Source organism: Ictalurus furcatus, chromosome 22 (genome assembly GCF_023375685.1).
Source record: "Ictalurus furcatus strain D&B chromosome 22, Billie_1.0, whole genome shotgun sequence".
Classification (NCBI taxonomy): Eukaryota; Metazoa; Chordata; class Actinopteri; order Siluriformes; family Ictaluridae; genus Ictalurus; species Ictalurus furcatus.
The window spans coordinates 11,779,681-11,799,946 of record NC_071276.1 but is presented as its reverse complement, the minus strand read 5'-3'; the positions used below and the strand labels follow the sequence as shown (position 1 = coordinate 11,799,946).

The 20,266-nt window shown below is 37.6% G+C and overlaps 2 protein-coding genes across 2 annotated transcripts in view; both read left to right on the top strand.

Annotated features, from left to right (window-relative positions):
- iqgap2 (IQ motif containing GTPase activating protein 2) overlaps positions 1 to 17,267 on the top strand; it is a 46,010-nt gene extending 28,743 nt beyond the window's left edge. Inside the window, exons 16-38 of the mRNA XM_053653713.1 lie at positions 1,034 to 1,124; positions 1,424 to 1,591; positions 1,851 to 1,993; positions 2,109 to 2,279; positions 3,401 to 3,484; positions 3,907 to 3,978; positions 4,201 to 4,270; positions 4,387 to 4,595; positions 4,808 to 4,960; positions 5,192 to 5,355; positions 5,663 to 5,887; positions 6,489 to 6,629; positions 7,088 to 7,172; positions 7,328 to 7,560; positions 9,732 to 9,864; positions 11,215 to 11,317; positions 11,982 to 12,123; positions 13,330 to 13,417; positions 13,825 to 14,037; positions 14,519 to 14,679; positions 14,766 to 14,909; positions 16,050 to 16,158; positions 16,389 to 17,267. Coding sequence (XP_053509688.1) covers positions 1,034 to 1,124; positions 1,424 to 1,591; positions 1,851 to 1,993; positions 2,109 to 2,279; positions 3,401 to 3,484; positions 3,907 to 3,978; positions 4,201 to 4,270; positions 4,387 to 4,595; positions 4,808 to 4,960; positions 5,192 to 5,355; positions 5,663 to 5,887; positions 6,489 to 6,629; positions 7,088 to 7,172; positions 7,328 to 7,560; positions 9,732 to 9,864; positions 11,215 to 11,317; positions 11,982 to 12,123; positions 13,330 to 13,417; positions 13,825 to 14,037; positions 14,519 to 14,679; positions 14,766 to 14,909; positions 16,050 to 16,158; positions 16,389 to 16,502 — 3,216 coding nt within the window. The 3' untranslated portion in view covers positions 16,503 to 17,267. The remainder of the gene's footprint in view (positions 1 to 1,033; positions 1,125 to 1,423; positions 1,592 to 1,850; positions 1,994 to 2,108; positions 2,280 to 3,400; positions 3,485 to 3,906; positions 3,979 to 4,200; positions 4,271 to 4,386; positions 4,596 to 4,807; positions 4,961 to 5,191; positions 5,356 to 5,662; positions 5,888 to 6,488; positions 6,630 to 7,087; positions 7,173 to 7,327; positions 7,561 to 9,731; positions 9,865 to 11,214; positions 11,318 to 11,981; positions 12,124 to 13,329; positions 13,418 to 13,824; positions 14,038 to 14,518; positions 14,680 to 14,765; positions 14,910 to 16,049; positions 16,159 to 16,388) is intronic.
- Positions 17,268 to 17,570: 303 nt separating this feature from the next.
- On the top strand, positions 17,571 to 20,251 carry f2r (coagulation factor II (thrombin) receptor). The gene is made up of 2 exons (XM_053653721.1): positions 17,571 to 18,050; positions 18,263 to 20,251. The coding sequence occupies exons 1-2, from the start codon at positions 17,981 to 17,983 to the stop codon at positions 19,438 to 19,440; spliced, it is 1,248 nt and encodes a 415-aa protein (XP_053509696.1). The 5' UTR covers positions 17,571 to 17,980; the 3' UTR covers positions 19,441 to 20,251.
- Positions 20,252 to 20,266: the final 15 nt, after the last annotated feature.

Below are 20,266 nucleotides of genomic sequence, written 5' to 3'. Positions count from 1 at the left end.
ATTGGCTCCCTTGACGCTGCCGGGGTCTTTCTTTATGTCCGTCCATGTCTACCAGAGCACGTATTTGTACTCGCTCAGCAGCAGCATGGCAGATCTAGTCCGCCTGGCCAAACCTATTTACATTCTACCCCATCTATAAAAGCTCCGTTTAAACATTTGAATTGTTTTCTATGTTCTAGATTTGCAAATAATTGCATTCTGTTTTTATTTACGTTTATTTACATTTTACACAGTATCCCAAATTTTTTGGAATTGAGGTTATAGTTTTGGAGACTTTCTCACCCCAAGACACAACTAACTTCTGCAATTCTCCAGCTTTGATCCTTGGAGATTTTTTGGCTACTTGAACCATCCTCTTCACAGTGTGTTGAGACAATATTGGCACACGTCCTTTTCTAGGATGATTCATAACATTTCCAGTTGACTGAAACTTTGTAATTATCACCCTGATGGTGGAAATGGGCATTTTCAGTGCTTGTGCTATTTTCTTATAGCCAGTTCCCATTTTGTGAAGCTCAACAACCTTTTGCCGCACATCACAGCTATATTCCTTGGTCTTACCCATTGTTATGAATGACTGAGGGAATTTGGCCTATGTGTTACCTCATATTTATACCCCTGTGAAACAGTCATCGTTGGACAATTTCCTGTTCCTGGTCACCCAGGTGTACTAAACAAATTTAAATTATCAGTGGGAATATATTTAAAATATATTTTTCCCATATGAATTCATAGGGGTGCCAGTAATTGTGGCACATTTTTTGGATAAAGCTGTGTCGTGTTTACAATTGTTTGGTGTCCTTGAGAGCAGAGTGTTTTTGTGAATTTTTTAAACAAAATATAAAAAGGTTAAACAATAAAGGCAATTTTTCACAGCTTTCTTTGCTCATATTTACCAAGGGTGCCAATATTAGTGGAGGGCACTGTAATTAACCAGTACTGATTCTGTACTTTTTAGAAAAATATTGTGTTTTTACGTGTGTGTGTGAATGTTTGCCCATATTGACTCACTGATGTGTATTTTGTAATGCAGAGATCAGGAGATGAATCTGCAGTCCTGTGGCTGGATCAAATTCAGGAGGCAATACACACTGCCAATCAAGACCAGGAGGATGCTCTGAAATGTACGATGGATTTTACTTTTCACCTAAACATTAAATCAATACCACACACTATGGCTAAACATGTTGGTGGTTAAAATGCTAAATCATAATGTTGATAGTGTTGGTAATGATATAGTGGAAGTTTTAAAAAATACTATATTAAATAGAGGTACCGCAGAGGCACTGCAGTTATGGATTTTACTGAAAAAAGGCAAATATTTCAGATAATGAATTTCAGATAAAACTCTATGGTAAATCTCCTTAATTTACAATAATTCTGGAGTCATCCTTAACACTAACTATAATGTGTCTCACTCAAGTGGCCAAGGCAGTGGCAGACATTAACCGAGCGATAGCTGCAGGACATGAGGAGGACACTCTGAGTGCTCTGCAAAACTCATGTGTAGAACTGAGGGGAGTGCTGGCTGAATGTGCACCCCTTTACCAAACTGAACTAGAACAGCTGCAGTCTCAACACACACAGCAAGGTAATGTGATTTTGTAAAGGTATAGAGTCCATCAATTAGGATATACAGTATATTAATATAGAAAACTAGAAGTTTATTTTAGTCTCAGTTTACATATGGTTTTGATTTTTTTTCTGGATGACACAAATGAGCAGTTTTATTTTAACTGTTGTTCCTCTCTTTGTACTTAAATGTTTTAGCAGTCATATAATAGTAAATGTTTTTGGAATGAGTATATAAGTCAACATGTCCTAACTAGCTATTGTTATCTTCTCCATAGGAAATAGTGGTAGCTTTTGGGTGAAGCACAGAATCAAGGACAAATATGACTATTTCTACAACCTGGAAAGTCAAAAAGGGACATGGGTGGAACCAGATGACTTTGTCCACGATAGCACACAGCTCACGAAAGAGGATATTATGGTAGGTTACACTCAGATACATTTATCAGCACTGAGAAGCATTTACATTTATCAGCACTATTCACCTCTTTGTTGTCCATTTCTAACAGCCCCATTGAATCATGTTTCTAACTTAGATGGTTGTAAGCAGGGTGACAGCAGAATATAACCGAGAACAGCTCTGGTTAGCCAATGAGTCAGTCATCATACAGCTGCAGGCTTGGACTCGTGGATATCTGGTGAGGCGGGCTTACAATGACAGACTGAAGTATTTGAAGCAACAGGAACCAAGTGTAGTCAAACTACAGGTAAGGCAATATGTTTCATTACAAACTATTACATGGAATAGTAAGGTAATACTACGCTAACACATATTCTAGACCAGTGGTCACCAACCCTGTTCCTGGAGATCTACCTTTCTGAAGACTTTAGCTCCAACCATAATCGTGCCCACCTGACCATCTAATCATTGCCTTAAGAAGTTCTTGATCAACTAAAACAGGTGTACTAGATTTTGGGGCAGTGGAGGCTTGGTGGTTAAGGCTCTGGGTTACTGATTGGAAGGTCGGGGGTTCAAGCCCCAGCACTGCCAAGCTGCCACTGTTGGGCCCTTGAGCAAGGCCCTTAACCCTCTCTGCTCCAGGGGCGTGTATCATGGCTGAACCTGCGCTCTGACCCCAGCTTCCTGGCATTCTGGGGTATGCGAAGAAAAGAATTTCACTGTGCTCTAATATATATGTGACCAATAAAGACTCGTTGTCATTAGATTTTGGCTGGAGATGAAACCTGCAGGAAGGTACTGTAGGTCTCCAGGAACAGGGTTGGTGACCACTGTTCTAGACTGTTCATTTTACAATAGCATTTACTCCGTTATGTCTTTGGTGGACGCCATCCTGTAAGGTCTAACATTAACAATATCATCTAAATGTTCATATCTCATAAATTCTGGAAGTTTAAAATGGTTTATTAAGCAAAATAAATCACAAAAAGGCAAAATCCTAATTTTATTACATTTAACAATGTCATTTTTAACATTCATGAACTTGAATGTCTTTTTCAGACTCTTGTGCTATTTGAGATATATATATATGCTATAATATTTGCTCCCTCCAACACAGTTAAGCTAATACCAGACAGCACCCTATTCACTGTATTCATTACATAGGGTATAACATACTTCTAAAGTTCATGTTGTGTACTACTGTTTTGTGGCAATGTCTATGCATTTTTTTATTACTTGAATTAAACATGGATTTAAATTGAGTATGTAAATATCACACACATTTGAATAGTGAAATTTGTTCAGGCAGACATAATATATTTAATGCTAAATAAATACAGTTACACAAGAAGCTCCAAAGTTTTTTTAAATATAGACTTAGATTTGTTTGTGTACACAGTTGATTGATGGTTTATCCTGTGTGCGCAGGCATCCTGGAAGGGATATAAACAGAGGAAAGCTTACAAGGACCGGCTACAGACATTACAAAGCAATGTGCAGACTGTGGTCAAGGTAAACAATCTCTATCACTATTAAAATCACACCTATACACATATATGCACATGCTATAATTAATACTGATATAATGTATATACATATAAGCACACAGTCATGTGATGAATGAAAAAGGGGGAAAAAAGGGTTGGCTTGTGTCCTTTGAGCGAAGGCTCACTGCAATTCAATACAAAGTTATTCTAAATGATCATCTTCATCATATGATGAAACATTTCTTCCCTGTTGGAAGTGATCTTTTCCGGGATGTCCTAAATGGTTTGATGAGTTTGAAAAAGGGTGTAAATCATATAGTATGCCCTTCACAGTCTACAGATATAGAGAGAGAAAGAGGGGACACAGCAAGAAAAAATACACAGAGAAGAGCCATTGTGTTCTCATAATTGTTATATATTTTATATATTATTATCTTCTCAATTTAGTTACAGTCTTTGGTGAAAATGTGGCGGGCCAGACAAGCATACAGAAAGAGACTACAGTATTTCAAAGACCATGTAAGTCATCAAACGTTTATATACTGATGGGGTAAATGACACATTTGTTGTTAGATTGAAATTACAACCAACAACCTAAAACAATATTTTACATACAGTATAAAACAATAGTATTCATTCTAAAGAAATTTCCACATCTAAAACTGATGGTGTGGTAGCATGATTCCATTAATAGTATTTGAGTAAAATGTGAATATTCACCTTTACCTTTTTTTTGTACAGGAAAAAGAGATAGTGAAGATTCAGGCTTTTCTAAAGGCAAACAAAGCCAGAGATGATTACAAAACTCTCAGTGAGTAAAATAACTATTTGATACATATTGCTGTTGATAAGGTGTCATGCAGACATGCACGCATGTTTGTTAGCATAGTAAAACAACTTTGTAATGTCTGCTCATGTGTGCTCTAGCTGGTGCTCAGGATCCCCCTCTCTCTGTGGTCCGTAAGTTTGCTCATCTCCTGGAACAGAGTAACCTTGACCTGCAGGAGGAACAGGAAGTGATACATCTCCGTGAAGAAGTGGTAACTAAGATTCGGTCCAATCAGCAAATGGAGAAGGACTTGAACTTGATGGACATAAAGATCGGCCTGCTGGTGAAAAATAGAATCACACTTCAGGTATGAACAAATTACAAAAGGAACTTGACTTTTTTCCCCTGGGTGTACATCATTGTTAGTTGTGAAAATTATGTATCTGAAAAAAAAAAAATTTAAAGTAAGAACTGAAAGAGTGAACAACACTTTGGGATCCTTATCTATTGATACATGAGAACATTGCTTAAGTTTTGAAAATAAAAACCCAATCATTGCTATGTACACTATTTAAATAGGATGTGGTGTCACTCAGTAAGAAGATGAAGACCAAAAAGAACAAAATGACCAAAGAAGATCTGGCAACAGGAGACAAGCAAGGCATCAAAGGTCTGAGCAAAGAGAAAAGGAGGAGACTGGAGGCTTACCAGCATTTGTTTTACCTGCTACAAGTGAGGCTCTGACTGATCCCGTCATTATAGATTTAAAAGCTCAAGTGTAACTATAATGCAAATTACCCATGGGGTATTTATATATCCGGCACTATAGTTTATAATCTTATTAATCTTTAGAAAAAGAACACATCATGATTTGTAGTGTTTTAATTTGAACCAAATTTAATAACTGAGTTTTATTCTGTAAGCTAGTTTTATTCAACGTTTTAATTTCTGTTGTTGAAACAGACACACCCATCATACTTGGCCAAGCTCATCTTCCAGATGCCTCAGAACAAGTCCACAAAATTCATGGACACAGTGATTTTCACCCTGTATAACTATGCCTCAAACCAGCGTGAAGAGTACCTGCTGCTCAAGCTCTTTGAGTCTGCTCTCAAAGAGGAGATCAAGTGAGAAAAGAATTTAAATAAATATTTTGTTTGTATGTGGGTATTAACAATATAAATGTGCAATACTGCAATACTGACTGAATCAGCACTAGTAGCTCTGAGTTTATCATCATTATTATTATTATTATCTCCAAGGGCACTTTTCATTAAGCATAGCTTTGCCCATGGGATAAATATTTCAGTGATGAAATAATTCAATCGTGCTTAATTTGATGTCCTAAACAGAGGCTAAATGTAAATTAGCAGTGTGCTTACATAACAGATCTGTTTTTGAAACTGTGTAACACTGTTGTAATCACATGGCCAGGTCAAAAGTAGACCAAATCCAGGACATAGTCACCGGGAACCCAACAGTCATTAAGATGGTAGTGAGCTTTAACCGAGGTGCTCGGGGTCAGAATGCCCTACGACAGCTTCTGTCCCCCGTGGTGAAAGACATCATTGAGAACAAAACCCTGGGCATAAACACTAACCCCATAGACATCTACAAGGCCTGGGTCAACCAGATCGAGACTGCTACAGGAGAGGCGAGGTAAGTGCTGACATACACTAACGGTCAAAAGTTTAGACACACTTATTCTTTATTTTTATTTTTTCTTCCCACGTTTTAGAATAGTAATAAAGTCATCAAAACTCTGGAGTAACACAAGTGGGACCATGGAAATTATGTTGTGATAAAAAACCCCAAAATAAATCAGAATAATTTAGTATTTTATCATCTTCAAAGTAGATGCCCTTTTTGCCTAGAATTTCCAGAAATGTATTCTTGGCATTTTCTGAACTGATTTCTTGAGGAATCTCCCTGAGATGCTTTTTAAACAGTATTAAAGGAGTTCTCACCTTTTAAAGAAATATTTTTTGTAAATAACATGTTAGTTTACTAATGAAAGAAATGAATATGTCGGCACAATTATATTTTTGTCTACAACACCGATTTCAAACATTTAATCACACACCTTCAGGTTTTTAAGATCATGAGAAACATTTCAGTTAAGTGTCTCCAAACTTTTGACGGGTAATGTATTATATATGAACAAATATTCAGTAGATATTTCATATACTGTACAATGCAAATAGAGCAAAAAATAAATGTGAACAGGTACAGAATAATGAAGTTTGCTTGTGTATCTCAGTAAACTGCCCTATGAGGTGACGGCGGAACAGGCTCTGTTACACGAGGAAGTGAGGGACAGGCTGGAGGCGTCTAATCACACACTGCGCACCGTCACAGACAAAGTGCTCAGCTCCATTATGTCTTCCGTGGATGCCATCCCGTAAGATTTAGATGTCACTTTGTGACATTGTGGCCTCTTACATGGATCTTATTATTGTAAAACTATTGTTCTGGATGTTCTGGAAGATGGAAATAATTTAAAAGATAATAGAAGCTTTGGTGTTCATTGTACACTAGGGGGCAGTATTATGGTTTCGAACTGAAACCTAAAAACTGATCCTCCCATTTCTATTTCCGAGCTAAAATATTTGAAGAATTTGCTCAGGGCGGATAAAGTATTAGCTTTTTTCAATAACCGTACTATCAATTTGCCATCATCATGCTATGATTATCTGCAACATATTGTGTACATAATGAGACTTTATGTTACTTATTCGTTTATATTTTTGGTCCTATTTGGCCTGTGTTATAATGCATATCGTGATGTTAATTCTTCAGTGGATTGCAGGGAATTCTTTTTCAGGCTTTGTTTTTTCCCCTTTTGTTGTTTTCATGCAGCTATGGTATGAGATATATGGCTAAGGTTCTGAAGGATACACTTCATGAGAAATTCCCTGATTCATCTGATGATGAACTACTGAAGGTTAGATGAAGAACATTTCACTAGAACTTCATATCTTTTTTTTTTTTTACTGTATCTAGGTAACCAGAGTGTAGGACAACACTAAACATGCCCGATTTAAATCGTTAAAATCTGTTCAATAGATCTGTTCTTTCTGTACCTTAATTTTCAAACAGATTGTTGGAAACCTTCTCTATTACCGGTACATGAACCCAGCTATAGTGGCTCCAGATGGATTTGACATCATAGACATGACGGCAGGAGGGCAGCTGCATTCAGAACAGCGAAGGAACCTGGGCTCTGTGGCCAAGATGCTGCAGCACGCTGCTGCTAACAAACTGTTTGAGGGGGAGAGCGACCACCTCACACCCATGAACAGTTATATCTCGTCCACCTACCAGAAATTCAGGTTAGACAAGAACATTATTTAAGAGTGCTCCAGTAACTGAGAAAAGGCAAGAACAAGTAAAACAGTGGTTTATTGTCATATATACTAGCTAGTCACTTTATTAGGAACATCATACTAATACTTTAGTAGGACCACTTTGCTCTAAGAACAGCTACAATTCTTCATGGCATTATTTCCACAAGATGCTGGAAAGATTCCTTTGACATTCTGCTCCATGTTGACCAAATGGGATCACATAATTGCTGCAGATTTTTCAGCTGCACATTAATCGTCCTACAACATCATAAATGTGTTGTATTGGATTCAGATCAGTGACTGAGGAGGCCGCTGAAGTATACTGTACTGAACTCATTGTCATGTTCTTGGAATGAGATGACTTTTGCTTTGTAAAGTGGTGCATTATCATGCTAGCCATTAGAAGATGAGTAAATTGTGGCCGTAAAGGGATGCACATGCTCAGCAACAGTATTCAGGTAGGCTATGGCATGCAAATAATGCTCAATTTATATTAACCCTCCTATTATGTTGGAAAAATAAGGTACATCCATTATGTTATGGGTCAAAATGACTTCCACAGTTTAAATACACACAAAAACAGCAAAGAACAGCTTAAAACAGTAAACCTGTATCTTGTCTCGGACAACCCATAAGAATAAATGTTTGCATATAAGTTCATGACCCTAAATAAGGAAAGTTAAAAAATTTCAAAGAGAAAAAGAGAGATTAACCAGTATTTCAGACATCTCAAATGTGGAAATGGGTCAAATTGATCCATAAAATAATACGAGGGTTAAGGGTCCCACTGTGTGCCAATAAAAAAAAAAAAAATCAACATTACACCAACACGACCAGCCTCAATTGTTTACACAAAGCAGGTTGGGTCCATGAATTCATGCCATTGATGCCAAATTCCAACCCTACAATCTGCATGTCACAGCATAAATCTAGATGCATCGGGACCAGTTGACATTTTTCTGTGTTTCTGTGTGCCTGCTTTAGCCCCAGATTTCTGTTCTTGGCTCACAATAATAGACCCTGATGTGATGTTTTTATAGCTTTTATAGCTCATCTGCCTCAAGGTTCAATGTATCATGCATTCTGAGATGCTTTTCTGCTCACCACAGTTGTACAGAGTGGCTGTTTGAGTTACCGTAATCTTCCTGTCAGCTCAAACCAATCTGACCATTCTCCTCTGACCGCTCTCATAAACAAGACATTTCTGCCCCAAGGAACTGCTGCACACTGAATTTGTTGTTGTTGTTGTTGTTTTTCACACCATTCTGTGAAAATCTCAGGAGCAGCATCTGAAATACTCACACCAATTAATAATATTATAATATTACTCAAACCATAATATAATATTATGAGTGTATGGGTAATGCTGTGGAAATGATTACATGGAATTTAATAATGTTTTAACCATTATTCAGCCGGGACAAGTGATGAAGCTGAAAGCCTTAAAAGCATCTGAGGTTAAGGTGATACAAACATTATGTTGAAAGAGATCTAGCTAAGTTAGTTTGTAACCTGAATATAGGCACTGAAATATATTCAAATTAAAAGATGTTTTAGCTTTCCTGAATAACCCAATTCATTGTTTTGACTGATTTATTTCACAATCCAGAATGTGAAATCTGATATAAGTTCATATCACATATACCTCCCTGAGCCTCACAAGCCCTCAAACTTCGATCTAAGATCTGAACTTAGTTTCCCTCGAAATTAAATAATCGTAAAAAAATTTAGCTGTTTCCAGAATATTATGCACAAATGCCCATACTTGACATATGTGGCTTATTATTAAAACTGTACTTACAGTAAGGATATAACTTTCACATGCAGTAATGGTGACCAGCAAAGGGTCATTAAAAGTGGAAATGGAAGTGAACAGGGAGAAATTGCCTTTGTGTTAAAGTGTGGCATCAGCAAAGAGCAGGGAGGTGTGTCATGACTTGTGAGTATGTGTGTGTGTGTGTGTGTAGATTTATTGCACACACTCCTAGACTGCAGTTTGCCACACGTACCTCTACTCATGAGTCATACTTACTGGAAATCCCCAGCGTTGGGAATGCTCTTTTTTTGTCTGTCCTCTTCCTACTTCATTATTTTCACCAGAATACTATCACTTACTGTAGTAGTACACTTCAGTGATATGTGTGCTGTGTTTGCAGAGTATTCTTCCAGGCTGCATGTGACGTTCCAGCTCCAGAAGAGAAGTTTAACGTGGATGAGTACTCTGACATGGTGACACTTAGCAAACCTGTCATCTACATCTCCATAGAAGAGATCATCAACACTCATTCAGTAAGACCAAGCATTTGTGTACTGTAAAAGTGACATCCCATTTTTGTTTCCTGTCTAAGAGAGAGTGGTTGAGAAATGCTGCCAACACCTCTCTCCGTGTAGTTATTCCATTCCACTTTTAGCATTTTTAGCATGTTTGTATGAAAACTTAGTCACAATCTGTTTAGCCCCATGTAAATGGATTCTTTAGTAAAGGGGGAAAAGTGTTGCACATGGGAAATTAATGCGTAGAGTGTTACTCATGGAAAATCCCTCGTCGCTAGGCTGCTGAACATCAAGGAATCAGTCATTTTCTCCCAAGAGGTACAGGGTGGTGCATATGCCTGATCTTAACTGCAAGGAAGATGGGATAACAATGACTTGTTTTAGAAAAACTGAACACTTCTTCTCCCCACACTGCATTCCAGCCATATCAGTCATCAACAACTAAACAACTAAGTTAAAGGCCATTAAGCTACATAAAATAACAGATCACAGAGTGGAATATTGAATATGCAGAGCAACAAATGTTCTCTAAAGTACAAAATACTGTACATGAGGATTGCAAAATACCATCAGCAGCTAAAACAAAAACATTCTTTGCAACTACTATCTTATAACCTTGTTCTTGTGATAAAATGCTGGGCAGATTTCTGAAGGCTTTCACTGCATCTTCTGTTCACTTTGTGGCATTCTTCATAGAGGCCTAAGAATGAGTTTAAGGAAGATGTAATGGCTCAAATGACTTAGCTATGTTACTGAGCCTACTTGTATTTCTGCATGTGGGTGTTGAAAAGGAACAGTGATTTATGGGTGAGGTATGGGAGAGGTCTCTGCTTTTTTAGCTGAGGTGCTTTGAAGCTATGGGGAACATTGGATAAATCAGCTTGTTGTCTTAGTATGCCACAAGTGTGAAGCGCTGAAGCTTTGTCTTTATATTGGCTGACTTCCATGCTCCAGACTTCCCTACTGCTGACAAAGATAACAGACTTTCAGCACATATTATCAAAAAGGTTCCGACGGTGAATCTGTTTTGAATTAGCTTTGGAAAACAGTAGAACAAAAGAACACACTGTCCAACTGATCTAAGGCTTGGTTGGAGATTCCGCATTGACACGTTGCATTATATTAGCTAGGGTATCAGTGGCTCAGGGTATTCATTGGTAACCATGCTGTTTGTCATTAAGTATTTATGGTTTGACACTTGGTTAAACATACCTTGGTAGTACCTGTGTTCTTTGGTGAAGTACGTATGTTGCAGAGCTTCAGTGATGAAAGTTTATTAAAAACAAGCATTACTTTTTTGTGAGACTTTATTGCCAGCTCTATTTGACAACAAAACAAAGTATTTTGCTCATGTTTGTCCAACAGATTGTGCTGGAGCACAAGGAGGCCATCGCCCCAGAACCCAGCGATCTTCTGCATGAACTCTTGGATGACTTGGGAGATGTTCCTGACATGGAGTCACTGATTGGTAAAATTCATGTACTATGCATCTTGCTCTTAAATGTTCTATTACAGACACCTAAACTTGTTCTGAAGACCACAGTCTTTTTATATGAATTTTTATATTTTATATAAAAAATAAAGTGACATGGCAGTTATGCAAAAAGTATGTCATTAAAAGCACCTGTATGAATGACCATCAAAAAAATTAATAAATAAATCCAGATTTTGTCAACGCGAAATTGGGATTTGTATATATATAATATATATAATAAAACACACATTATATATATATATATATATATATATATATATATATATATATATATATATATATATATATATATATCAATGTATATGAAATGCTCTGTGTACTGAGTTCGACCTTTCAATTAAGATTTAATTTTACTTAATTTTCAATTAAGATTTTACTTAAGATTTCAGTCTTAATTTCTTTATTATTATAATATCTATAAAACAATTATTATTAAACATTTTTACAAAAAGGATGATTAAAGTTTAAAGTTGCTTTGAAGAAAAGTTAAATAAATGCAAGAACCTAAAAAAAACTATGTATTAAATAGCTTTAGTCCCTTTTAAGGTTATACTAATGCTTTTGTCGCAGTTATAATTTTGATGAACTGTATTCGTGTAAATAGCTAACAGACTAAGTGCCTTTCTCCTATACACAGGTGAAGGTGTTGTGGATCCAAATGATCCCAACAAAGAAAACACACTGAATCAGTTGGCTAAAACTGAGATCTCTCTTACACTCACAAACAAATTTGAGCTGGTGGACGGTGATGACAGAGACATGAAGGGACTTATGATGAAGTAAGTCATATCATACAAGCTCTGGTGAAATACAGCTGTTACATAACAGTCTGTTTTATTTTTCTAGTGGGTGTGATTAACCTGACTGTAGATGATGTAGTTGTCATGCTCATTGCTGTTTTTAAAGACAGCCTTCATTTCCTCTTTCACTATCTCTGACACACCATGGTGGGAAGTGATGCGCAAGCCATTGCTATCTCTTCCTCCATTCAAATGGTTCTTCTGGTGTTTTTTTAGCCATATTAAATTAGTGACATTCCAAGAAATGAGGGGAAATGCACTAAGTCCATTAGGCTCTTGTTTTTCAGGATATAAATCCTTACTGATTCCACAAGTGCTTTTTTATCACGGTCCATTCCATATAGGCGTTTCTGCTAAATGACTAAATGTAAATGTGATTGTCCCGTTGAAAACACATTTTCCATTGATGTGACTAGCTGTGGGATTTGGCCCCCCCCTCCCCCAGCTGTATGTTCTCTCTTTATCACAGTACTCTTCATCATAGTGCAAGGGGCCTCTGGGGAGGAAGCAGGACGAATAAGTCAAACTGTTCCCAACTGGTGCGGACAGAACAGGGGCTTGACGTCAGGGCTTGCTTTTTGAATGCTAACACAGCATTTCCTGTCATGGCACACCCTGAAATAAAGCTTCATATATATATATATATATATATATATATATATATATATATATATATATATATATATATATATATATATCAGATACTAATGTGTTTAGTAATATTATGAATATGAGCAAATGAATATTAGTGGTATCATGAGGTCTTTGAAAGGATGGATTTTAAACACAGATACAGATAAGCAGTCAGCTCATGACCATAATTATGTCTTTGCGTATGTAGATAGGGATCTCATATTCTGGTAAGCATTTTAAAAAGCTCAGGCACTAAATCACTGGTAATTATACCCTAATTGTTAACGTCTGGAAGCCCACTTCTGACTCCTTTAACTGTGTTGCACAAACTTTATGAGGTCTGCACTAAAATTCTCTCACAGTCAAAGGTTTATACTGTTAATTAACTAAAACAAATGAAAAACCTGATACACTTGCAGATGGTTACATGGTCGGTCACAACCATCAGCACAGTTGTAATAGCAGATCTGAAATGATCATTTACTTTTCTTCCACTATTATGACCCTAACAGTTTATATCTGTTTTTTTTTTTTTTTTTAACCATTTCAAAGAACAAAGAAGCTGATTGTGGATGTGGTGAGAATCCAGCCTGGAGAAACACTGACAGATATCCTAGAGACTCCTGCTACTTCTCAACAGGTAAGGCTTTAAACCTCTAACTGGTAAGCTTAGTATTATAATGTGCCCTTATAGATAAGAAAACAGAATAGGAAAAGCTGATCAAATGGTCAGTTGACTAGCCAAGTGAGAACAGTGCTGTGTTTACTCCAGATGTTAAATAACACCATGAAATCAGTTGTACTTCAATATTCCTATAGTTACATTTCGATTTAACTTGCTAATGTCAAATCAGTTATCTGCCATATATACAGGTGTTCGGTTATTCTCTGTTTGAAACAACTACAACACTCCAAATATAGCTCTTATCATGTCTTACACAGGTCTCTGTACAGATGTGCTGACCCTCAGATTTTCTAAACATTCATGCAAAGTATTGACCTCAGTCTTAAGTCTACATCACTCAGACTCAGTCTTGTGTCATTCAGGAGTCGGAGCATGTTAAGATGGTGGAGCGGCGGGCGGCGCAAGATGCTACTGCTCCAGAGGGGCTGAAGAGTAGTCAGGCTGCACTGGAGGACACACAGCTGCCCCTAGAACAGAAAAAACGCAAGATCCTCAGGAATCTGCGCACTCTAGAACAGGCTGGCCTGGTCAGCTCTGCTAACAAGTACCAGGAGCTTATCAATGACATCTCTAAGGTGAAACACTGCTATAGGCTTGATGTTACTGGTATTATTAGGTGGCATTATTAATGCTAATATTATAAGGTGTTTCTGGTTTCTCCAGTGAAATTCTGACCATGTGGCCACTAGCTGTATTTTTTAACACATCTAAATTTTACATCTAAATAATAATAATAATAATAATAATAATAATAATAATAATAATAATAATAATAATACTCATGGATTCAAGTTCTTCCACACCATGATGATGCACAAATATTTATTAATTGTAATGCAGCTTTTACCTCAAGTAAAATGCACAGCTGTGCTTTCAAACACACTATCTTCAATGTGACGCACAGCAGAGATATTTTGTGGTGGTGACCTCACACAGGGTCAGCTAAAATAGTAATTTAAAAAAATCAAATAACTTCTTCATGACTCACTAGAAACAAATATTCACACAGCATTTTTAAAGGCAGTAGGTTAATCATTTTGTCCCCTTAAACAATAGGACATTCGCTACCAGAGGCGCTACAGGCAGAGGAGGAAAGGGGAACTGGTGAAGCTCCAGCAGACTCTGAGTGCCCTTAACTCCAAGGCAGCTTTCTACCAGGACCAGATCAACTATTATGACACCTACATCAAAACCTGCCTTGATAACCTCAACAGAAAGTGAGTGGCTAAAATTCTGCATTCATTTCATCTCGGAAAGGCTCCGTTTCATTCAACACAATGCAAGTAATGTTGTGTCTTCACAGGAACTCTCGCAGATCCATTAAAATGAACCGAAAGGATGAAGAGAAAGGAAGTAAGAAGTCAAAACAGCAGTCTTTGAAGTACACAGGTGCCAGGTTGCATGAGAAAGGCGTCATACTGGAGGTTGAAGGCCTCCAGACTAACCAGTAAGTCTGTATTCAGTTTTAATGGGGAACGCATTTTTAAAATTAATTTACACTCTGAAATGTTATGCTAAATTTGATTTAATAAGGAGACAATCATATACTGTTTTCAGAATATTATGGGTTACTGTTAGTGTTGTATAAGGGCACCAGTTTCGGTATGACACTGGCAGAAAGGAAGCTCCGTATGACCACTGGGCATGACTGTTCTGATGTGTCTACTCCAAACAAGGGAGGTTTGTAAAGCCAGCTTTACATGTGTAGCACTGATAAGGAAGCCTGATAAGGAAGCCAAAAAAAAGAGAGCGGTTATAAGGAAAGATGATGCACTGAGCCAAAACAAGTCTAACTTGTGAAACAGTGTGCAGCACTGCTTAGCTACAAATAGATAGATGTTTGTTTTTTTTTCTGATCAGCACTGCAATGTTCTTCTGTGCGTTTGAGAACTGTCAGGTAGCAGTGTAATGTGTTTAGAACAGTAGAGGATTACACAGCCAGAACCAATTCGATTGCAGTAGATGGAAATGCATTTGATCAGTATCTTGAAAAGAGTTAACAGTGGGGTAACTGTCTGATCATACTCCACGACTAACTGGAAAACCAACACACCTTAACAATTCTACTTCACAAATAGAAGGAACAGATCTAAGGATGGGCAGCCTACATTACTGTACCGTACATAAATGTATCACTGATTTTTAGAGGGTGTTTTCAGTATGTTTCATAGCAACTTGCTCACGACTCATCTTTTAAAAAAAATTGTGAATAATAACAAAAGCAAATAAGGTCCACTATTTTCCTCTTGACATGAACAGCTTTTTGAATTTACATACACATACATACATACATACATATAAAAAAAAATGTATGTAAGAACTTTTTTTGTTTTGTTTTGTAAGAACTAATATAATATATATATATATATATATATATATATATATATATATATATTTTATATATATATATATAATATATATATATATATATATATATATATATATATATATATATGTATATATATAATATATATATTTTATATTTATATATATATATATATATATATATATATATATATATATATATATATATTAGTTTTTACAAAACAATTGCTGGATATTATTTTTCCTTTTGCCTTGTCCCTAGGTTGAAAAATGTAATGTTTGACATTTCACCCTGTGAGGAAGTTGGGGATTTTGAGATAAAGGCCAAGTTTATGGGAGTTGAAATGGAAAAAGTCCAACTGCATTTCCAGGTAAATCCCTCTGAAACATTAGGATATGTGTGCTGTCAACATGTCTTTGTCATTCCTATTAATTTAAAGGAATCATAAAGGAAATGCTGATCACAAACAACCTGCCTTGATGTAATGTTTCAAAACATATATTAACGTAATTAGATTTTATGTTCCTACTATTAAATCATTACTTTTTTACACACTATATGTAATATTTATGTATTGTCTTTTTTATTTTTCACTTGCAGGATTTGCTGCAGCTGCAGTATGAGGGAGTTGCAGTCATGAAAATGTTTGACAAGGCCAAAGTCAATGTTAACCTCTTAATTTTTCTGCTAAACAAAAAGTTTTACGGAAAGTGACTTTATCATATGAATATTCAGTGAACGGTCTTATGTGACCCTCAGTAAAAACAGAGTGCTGGTTATGTAAAATCCAGGAGCAACCAGAGCAGGAAATTCTGGGATTGGGTATTTAATTATAAGATATCTAAACATATTGAGAGTTTAAATGTCAAGGCTGTACATGAACAATTAGCACTCATGCTAAAATTCTATGGTATTGTTCAGGGCTGAGTTTCCCAAAAGCATAGCAGCTAAAGATCATCACAGAATGGTTGAGCAAGTATCACATTGTACATGCTCCTTCCCAGTTATGGTGATCTGAACTGAACGATAATCCCAGAACTCCCAGTGCAGAACTGGAATCAGACTGAAACCATGAAGACCAACACATCATTCCAATGAATCGCTTGACTGACATCTTTTATTTTTATGCATCCTTTTGCCCAGTAATTGTACATGAATTCTATTTTAAATGGTATTAAAATTGAATTATATATTTTATATTTAGGTAGTGCTGTATGTGAAACACTGTTTTATATTACTGTGGGGAAAATGAGTTTTTCAATGAATTTCAAAATGCACTACTGCCTCCTGTTCCCAAGTGGAAATTAAATAGAAAATAGCCAAAACAATTCAGTCGAATTAGACAATAGGGGAAAGCCTACCATTTCTATGTGATTAAGCTGTTTGCATCTTCTGAATAATCCTCAAGCTCTTAACGTTATACACTGAAAATTTGACTATTAATAAATAAATCACATCACCAATTGTCTTGCTTGCAAACTTATGGGTCTGCACAATTTTTTAAGCTTACATATGTATCTGTCTGCAGTGCCACCAGAATTATTGTTATTAAAATGTTTAGGCATAGTGCATGTGATTGGACTTCTGTTGACATACAGAAATACAGAAACTTGTGACCTGTTAATGTTCTTCATATATATATATATATATATATATATATATATATATATATATATATATATACATACATACATACATACATATATACACACACACACACACACACCTCAGCAGTCAAAATGGAGTTTTTTTTTATTATGATTTTATTACCCACTGCTGGCAATTAATTAAAAAACAAAACGAAACAACTGTTCATCATCAGTTCACTTCTACCTATTTCTTACTTAGATTTTTTTTTTATTCTAAAGTGAACTTTAGCCAAGAACGATAATACAGGATGTGTAAAAACATCTTGACATGCAGACAAGGGCTTTATCGTGACGTTAGGTGCCTGGGAATACTTTGAGGGCCAAACAGAATTTGGGGGCGTTTATACGAGTACCAAAAGCACACAAAAAAACACAGGAGGAGGGAACTTGTGCCGCTGCTCCGTTACTCCAGCAATGACACAAGCACCAATCTCTGAAGACTCCTGAAGCACTGAGCATTCAAACGGGAATTGCTGTTTATTATCGAGGCATTTATCCGCGCTGTGGAGGTTTATAACTGTAAAAGTGTGACATTTGGACATTATGGTGCGGTACTTTATTCTAACGGCTCTTCTGCCTCTAGTCGCTACAACAACCCTGATACCAAATAGCGGTGAGTTAATGTGTGACAAATTCTTCCTATCTCTCCAATTCATTATTCTACTTTTTATGGAAAATACTGTAAAACAAACAAACAAACAAACAAAACTACTACAGTATTTTATGTAGCGTTATATAAATAGACTTTAATTTCAGATAAGTTTGTATTTTAATTAGTGGTTTTAGGCACCTGACTACTTTATCCTTCCTCTGACTGTTCTGTAGATTTCTCAGATAAACAGAGCATAGTGCGGACGTTTTCTGGATTTTTCCGGACGGTCACGGACGAGCCGTTTGACTATCTGGATGTGCAGGAAGGCAGCGGCTCAGGCTTCAGCCAAGAGCGCGAGAGAGAGCAGCGCCACCCTGCGGGCAAAAGGCTCTATCACATCTCTAAAGAGGCCTCTCAGTTCCTCACGAGCCCTTTGGTGACCGTTTTCATCCCCACCATCTACACGCTCATCTTCCTCATCAGTGTTCCTCTAAACGTGTTCGCGCTGTTCATGTTTATCCGCCGCGTGCACCCCAAGAAGCCGGCTGCGATTTACATGCTGAACTTGGCCTGCGCAGACCTGCTCTTCGTTTTGCTCTTGCCCTTTCGTATCGCCTATCATTACAACGGAAACCACTGGATCTACGGCTCTGCCATGTGCCGCGTGGTCACTGCCGCCTTCTACTGCAACATGTACTGCTCAGTGCTGCTGATCACGTGCATCGCCGTGGACCGCTTCCTGGCCGTGGTCTACCCGATAGACTCGCTCATGTGGCGCAGCCCCAGAAACGCTTCGGCCGCGTGCGCCGCCATGTGGCTTCTCTCCATCGGTGGGGTCACGCCACTGCTCGCGTCCGAGCACACCGTGCATGTGTCCGAATTGGACATCACCACGTGTCACGACGTGATGGACATCGAACACCTCCGCGGCTACTACCTTTACTTCTTTCCCATCTTCAGCTCGCTGTTCTTCTTCATCCCGTTTCTCTTCACCACAGTGTGTTACATTGGCATCATTCAAACGCTGTGCGCGCTTGGCGGGGAAAACCGAGCCCGGAAGTCGCGCGCCGTCGCCATGGCAGCCACGGTGTTCGCCTTGTTCACCGTGTGCTTCGCGCCCACCAACATCATCCTGCTCACGCACTACGTGCGCTTCGCCCGCACGCACGACGACGCTTCATACGCTGCTTACCTGGTGGCCACGTGCGTGGGAAGCCTGAGCTGCTGCCTCGATCCGCTCATTTATTATTTCGGCTCGTCGCGCTGTCAGAAACAGGTCCTGGCCTTCTTCAAGCGTCGCTCTGCACTGGAGCGCTCCCAGCTCAGCAGCTCCAGCGGCAGCACCACATCCAGCAAGCTGGAGACTTTCAAAAGCAACTTAAGCAGCCAGTACAGTAAACTGGTTGCGTGAGCAAACCGCACATGACTCTACAAAAAATACTTCATCAGGATTGGAATTGATTGCACTCGTAGCACATGCGCCTTATACTAACCGTAATGACTGCGTTCTTAAATACATTGTTAAACCACTATCTTTGCTGAATAGACAAGCCTGTAAAAAAAATGAAGCTAATCTGCATTTATTTAGTTACTCTACCAAGCTGCACAAGAAATTCTGTATGAAACTGTTTACATCCCCTAAAGAAGCAGTTTGACATTTTCTAAGCTGTCTGCTACCTGCACAGCAAATTGCAACTGTAAAGAAAACACTGATAAGCCTTCACTTTCCTCCCAACCAACCCTTAAGGGTTGTGTTTTGATGAAAAGGAAATATTTGAGGAAATGCGGTGAATGGGGTATCTTAAGGTAAAGGACATTTTTAAAAAATGACAAACTCCAAATGACGATTGTATTATGTAAACAAAATGTAATGTTACAGGAAATGTGCAAGAAAAAAAGTCATCGATAATTGAAACTGCAACAGTATACACAATATTTGGAAAATAATTTGGCCGTTTAAAAACAGGAAACATAAGCTTTCCGTCAGCATTCCTTTCCATGGAATCATCAGGGACAATAAGAATAATAAAAAAAAACATCGCGTTTGTAGACAGCTGGCTAACACTGATGTTTCCTAAAAAAGCAGCAAATCCCCACTGATTTGTTCCTTTCATATCAGAAGAAATTCTCCACATTCCCCATAAACCTTAACAAAATGACTCAAAGATATCATCACGCAATAACAAGACATGCATCAAGACAGACAGACAAATAGCATGAGAGATGAAGCAGAAATC